This window comes from Gavialis gangeticus, unplaced genomic scaffold (genome assembly GCF_001723915.1).
Source record: "Gavialis gangeticus isolate Ggan-Ray unplaced genomic scaffold, GavGan_comp1, whole genome shotgun sequence".
NCBI classification, from domain to species: Eukaryota; Metazoa; Chordata; order Crocodylia; family Gavialidae; genus Gavialis; species Gavialis gangeticus.
The window spans coordinates 34345819-34351949 of NW_017728995.1; the positions used below are offsets into that span (position 1 = coordinate 34345819).

The 6131-nt window shown below is 51.6% G+C and overlaps 1 protein-coding gene across 2 annotated transcripts in view; it reads left to right on the forward strand.

Moving 5' to 3' along the window:
* Positions 1-6131, forward strand: part of CCDC50 (coiled-coil domain containing 50) — a 72698-nt gene that overhangs the window by 30268 nt on the left and 36299 nt on the right. For both annotated transcript variants that reach the window (XM_019503487.1, XM_019503488.1), the window contains exon 2: positions 6026-6088. In XM_019503487.1, the coding sequence (XP_019359032.1) occupies positions 6026-6088 (63 nt within the window). The remainder of the gene's footprint in view (positions 1-6025; positions 6089-6131) is intronic.

Consider the following 6131-nt stretch of genomic DNA (forward strand, 5'->3'; position numbering starts at 1 on the left):
GAGCTCGCTGCCCCGCACTGTCCGAATCTGCCAAAAGAAAGGGGGTGTTTTGGTGCTTTGCTCAGACTGAGCTCGTTTCCAAGGTCTGCGCGTGGATGGAGAACAGAAACCAGCTGTTGTTAGGTTGGTGACAGACACCCGGAGCAAAGAGCGGGCGGCTTTGCCTGGTCCTGTTTCCAGCTGCTGTCTTGCTTGACTGGTTGCCACTTAACACTTGGTCTCATCCTGTCTGCGGTTGCCCTTAGCTTTGCTAGGAGCTGCCAGGTGCTCAGCCTGGCCCGCTGACAAGGCTTCTTCTCTGCATTGGGACAGTCTCATCTTCGCCCTCGGGGCCTTGCTGCAGCCGGCCAAGAGTCTGGGTTTGCAAAAAGCCTTCCTGATGCCTCGCCAGCAGCTCCAAGCGAGCACTGTGCCCGGGCAGAGGAGCATACCCCGGTGTGTGCAGCCATGCGGGTCTCCAGGGCTGCACAGATGCCTCCCAAGCACGTCTGAGGCTGGCTTGGGGGATCACCTGAGCTGCTGCAGATCTCTGCAGCATCTCCTTCCGTGACAGATTCCCACAAGCCAACTCCCCCCACCCCGCTTCCAGCAACCCAACCCCTAGCCCAGGTCCTGGTTCCTGCTTGTGTCAGCACGTCGGCAGGGCCTGGCAGTCTCCTGTCCGCGTGCAGGGGCTCGGATACTGTGGTCGCCTGAGTGGTGGGAGTGCCAAGGGGGAAGGGAACGGGATGGGAGGGCATGCAGCCTAATAGCTCTGTGCCACTGTGTTCCCAGCTGTGCAATGGGTGGAAGAGCGGAAGGACGAGGCGCCAGCTCCCTGGCAGGTGCCAAGTGCTTTGGGATCCTCTGGCAGAAGGCAGAGTGATGTCAGCTGCGCCGTGGGCGACGGCTGTGTGTTGTGCACAGGCTGCTGGCGTTGTAGCATGTGTGGGATCGAGAGGCTCAGCTGGCAGACTTTTGGGGTAGCTTCCTCCTCCTTGCACAGGCCTGCGTGTGCCACACTTCCTCCTACACACCCAGGCACATGTGAGACACCACTCTGTTCTGCATGCAGGGCATGTGCGCAAGCACACACATGCACACAGTCACGTCCTCCTACATGAACTGGCACATGACACATGCACACACACATGAATGCGCGCGCACGCGCGCACACACACACACACACACACACACACTTCCTCCTACATGCATGGGCATGTGTGAGACACCACTCTTTTCTGCATGCAGGGCACATGAGTAAGCACACATGTGTACACACATCCTACATGCACTGGCATGTGTGACACATGAACACACATGCACACATATGTATGCCTGTACATGTAGGAGAAAGTGTGCAGGTAAGTGTGTGTCTGCAAGTCACATGCCAATGCATGTAGGAGAGTGTGTGCATGTCACATGCATGCCCGTGCATGTAGGAGAAAGTGTGCATGTGTATGTGTTTGCACGTCACACATGCCCATGCATCTAGGAGAGTGCAAGTGCATGTCACATGCATGGGCATGCATGTAAGAATTAGGCATGTGTGCGTGTGTATGTCTGAGATACTTCCTCCTACATGCACAGGCATGCGTATCTCACACATACACGTATGCTCACACACACTCTCTCTCTCTCTCTCTCTCTCTCTCTCTCTCTTCCTCCTACATGTTCAGGTATGCGTGTGACATATGCCCATGCATGTAGAAGTGTGCATGTGTGTGCACTTGTGAGACACATGCATATACGCCCACTTTCTCCTACATGCATGGGCATGTGTGATGTGCAAACATGCATGCACACACATGCGCACTTTCTCCTACATGCATGGGCATGCATGTGACATGCGCACGCACACACTCTCCTACATGCATGGGCATGTGTGACGTGCAAACACCCCCCCTGCACACTTTCTCCTACATGCATAGGCATGTGTCTCTCCCCACACACACACAGACGTGCATGCACATGGACACACGTACTTCCTCCTATGCACATAGGCACATGTGTGACACACACGCACAGCCCCTGCTGTTGCAGTCCCGGCTCCCCCCGTACATCCACCGCTGCCTGCAGCTGCACGGTGGTTTTGGCGGCCGAGGCCCAGGCTGGAGGAAGCGTGTAGTCTATTTATAGGTGAGCGCCCAGAAGCAGCAACTTAACACGGCCCTGTGCTTTTGTGTCCTCTTCCCCTCTGACAGCTCCAAGCAAATGTGTGAGCTGAGACGTCCATGCCTGACATGAGTCACCATGGGGCTGCTGCTGCCACCTTTGTCCCCATCTCCGCCCCACTGCATGTCCCTCTTGCTCTGCTCTGCACGCAGCAGCAAGGCTCCTCTCATTTCTTCTCTCAAATTACTCTCTTTGGAGCAGGGGCTCTGTCCTCCTGGGTTGTCTGGGAAGCCCCTTTGGTGTTTCCTTCAAGGCAGGACAAAAAAGCAGCTCTTCCACTTGGCTTCTCTGAGCGCTGCACAGGAGAAGCACACGGCAGCATCCCATGCAGGCCCTCCCATGCTGGGCAGCCTGTCTGCGGCATGGGCAAGCAGGGGAGAAAGCACAAGGCAGCTGGGTTTGCTTGTCAGGTGAAACGTGCAGCCCCATCCCCTCAGAAAACAGCCCTGGATGGATCCCAGGCTGAGAAAACAAATTCACATCCAATCCAACCCCCTGCTCCAAGCAGGCCCAGCCCCAGACTCCATCATCCCAGCCAAGGCTTTGTCCACCCGGGTCTTCAACACCTCCAAGGATGGAGACTGCACCACCTCTCTGGGTAGCCTGTTCCAGTGCTTCACCACCCTCCTCGTGAGAGTTTTTCCTAATATCCAACCTTATCACCCTTAGATTCCTCTTCCTCCACTAGCAAGATGTTCTTCTCCCTTTGCCCTTTCTCCTCGGGGCAGGTGGAGCACGGGCCGTGAGCGCGGTCTGCTCCGGAGGAGGAGGAGGCGTCTCAGCGCAGGGTGACGCTGGCAGACAGCAACGCTGTGATTTCTTTGCAGTGAAAACCCCCATGCCCACACGCGAGACCCCTCTCCTGGGTCCCTGGTTGCAGGTTATTCTCTATCGCTCTGGGAAAAATCGAAGCACGGCGGCAAGCGAGAGAGGAACAGTGGAAAAACCCTGGTCAGACCCTGCTCCCATCCATCCTCTGCTCTCTGCCCCCATGTCACGCAGGACATCGGGCTTAGTGTCTGACCCAGTCCATGGCAATGCTTGTGTCCTTACGAAGCGCCAGGATCCTCCAGCCCGTTCCCCCGCATGCAGCTCCTGGTACCATGGCTGGAAGCCCAGTGCCAGCGCGGCTTGCAGGTCTGCTCTGTGCCGCGGAGGGCGAAGGTCCTGGGTTATTTTTAGTTAACGCAGATGTTTCATGTGCGCGCTGGAGAAAGAAGGAGCAGACATCCTGCAAGCATGTGCGTGTGTGCCTGTCCCACGTGTGCGTGACTGGACGTGCAACTGGCTGGCATAACAAGTCAAATATAAACCAGTGTGGAAATAGCTTTGCTCCCAAGCACTGCTCCTTCCAGACGGGAGCGTGGGGAGCCTCTTCCTGTGCGGCTTGTCTCGGGGCCATTTCTACTTGGTTTCTTTCAGAATTTATTCTTCCCACTTCCTTATGCTATTGTCGTATTTTATCCCAGAAAATGAGGGTGGGAAGGGACCTCAGGAGGTCACAACTAGTACAACCCCCTGCTCCAAGCAGGACCAGCCCCACCTCCATCATCCCAGCCAAATATTTGTCCACCCAGGTCTTAAACACCTCCGAGGATATAGCTGCCGACGTGATCCCCTACCCCAGGCCCTTTGGTTTTTGCTGGGAGCGGGTCTCGCAGGGTCCAGTGTGGCAAGTTGCTGAGTGATGCTGGGGGAGTCAGAAGTGGGTTTTTTTCTTCTGGAAATGTAAAAAAACAAATAAAACCCCAGAAAAAGCTCACATGGAGAATTCTGACCCCCCCCGAGTAAAGCCACGGACAAGGGTTGGCCCAAAACCAGTGTTTGCTGCCAAAAGGGAGGTGGATGCTGGAGAATTTCAGCTTCTGATGAGAATCATAACAGGAATAATTATAATAAAGTAAGCTTTTATTTCTCATGGTAATAGAGAAAAGCTTGACATTGTAACCTGCAGAAATCTGCAGAAGCCAGGAGGCCAAGGAAGAGAGCATGATTTGAGTTAATTTTTAAACTCTCTTGATTTTTTTTTTTAAACTTATCTCATGACTTTTGTTTATCTTGCACCTGACTCATGGTTGGTGAACCCATATCGATGGGGTTGGCTGGGTTGGGTGTCATAAGAAGGCAAAAGCTTCAGTCAGTAAAGAGTTAAAGGGAGAGAAATGCTAATGAATACCAGCCCATGTGGTTTTGTAGTCTGCCCACCAACCCTGGCAATCACAGCCATGACTGCTTTAAGATAATCTGTTATCTGACATCACAGACACGACTGCTTTAAGATAACTCTGTGAAGGCTAGAGACCTTTGCAGGACTTACCATTAGGTGAAATCCCAGCTAAAACTTCAGTGCCACGTAGTATGGATGAAGTCCACGTTAAATGACTAAAAAAGCCCAGTGAATGAGAAATCTTGCAAAGTTGCCATCCATAGCCAGTCCTTAAGAAACGAAGGTGCTTCCCTTGGGGTTTGAAAGGGATTGGTGATAGATAGGCCCGTGGGATTTATCAGCAGGAATCCTGGTTTTCTCTGATTTAAAAAAAAAAAATCCCCAGTTTTGGGTTAACAAAGTAACCCCAAATCCATATTTTTCCATGGTTAAAATGAAACACCACTATAGATAGATAGATGTCAGTCTGTCTAGAGATATATAGTAGATATATATACCTATAGCTATATAGCTATATATATCTATGGGTATCTAGATAGATAGATAGATAGATATAGATCTCGCTCTCTCTCTCTCTCTCTCTTTCTCTCTCTTTTATATATATATATAGTAGTGTTTCATTTAAATCACAGAAAAATGTGGATTTGGGGTTACTTTTCTTTTTAACTAGAAAATGGAGATTTTTAAAAATCAGATGAAACCAGGATCTCTGTTTATCAGTGACCAGTCCTTAGTATGAAATTGTTGCTGATAAGCCTTTGTGGATATCTATATAGATATATATGAAACACCATTATCTATCCATCTAGATCTCTCTCTCTCTCTCTCTGTGTGTGTAGATAGATAGATAGATAGATAGATAGATATAGAAATAGATATAGATATCTATATATCTATATATACCTGTCTCTCTCTGGGGCAGTGCTGCAGGAGGGAAGGGCTGAGATGCCTGGATGCATAAGCAAGGATGTAGAGAGGTGGCTGTATCTCTGTATGTAGCATGCTTGAGACCAATGGCATTCACATTTTAAAAGGAAAAATGTTGGAAACTTTGGAGAGGTAGCAGAAAATAGCATTTCAGGGCCCATGAAGATGCCTCGCATATGAATGATTTGGCCACAGCATGTACTTCCCTTCCCTGGGGTGTGGGGGAGGGAAATACCAAGTGGTATCCAACTCTGGGCTGGCAGAGAAGAGCCCAAGAAAAACAGCTGATTGCTTGGACTTTAGAAAATAAAGAAACCAAGGTTTAAAGACGGGGGGTGGAGCATGAAGCAGACACCAAGGGAAACAGCAGATTTGCCCTGTCTCGGGGTTTTTAAATCGAGACTGGAAGATGCTTTTGTGGCAGATGCGCTCGACACGGGGGGAGCGCGGTACCTGGGGAGCTGCATGGGAAAGCACGCAGGGCCGCAGGGCGGAGGTGATGTGAGCAGCCCTTCAGCCTTGAACTCTGCACCAACGGGGGTGGCAGAGATGCCGGCGGGGGGAGGACGGGGAAGGGCTGTAGGGGAAAGAAAAGACTGACACATGCATGGCAGCATAGCTGGGTGGGAGGGGGGAGGAAATGATCCGAGAGGCAGCAGATAGTGAAAAAGCCTGTCGGGTTTATTTGCAAATATTTGTTTTCTCCTCTTCCTCTACCCACAGTCTCTTGGCTCCTGGAATTAACCCCCTGTGTGCTCTCTGTTTCCCCCCATCCAGTGTGCCGAGACTTCGCGGTGCTAGAGGATCACACCCTGGCCCACAGTCTGCAGGAGCAGGAGAGTAAGTTGCTGTCCTCTGCCCCCCCCCCCCCCCAAATTTTTTT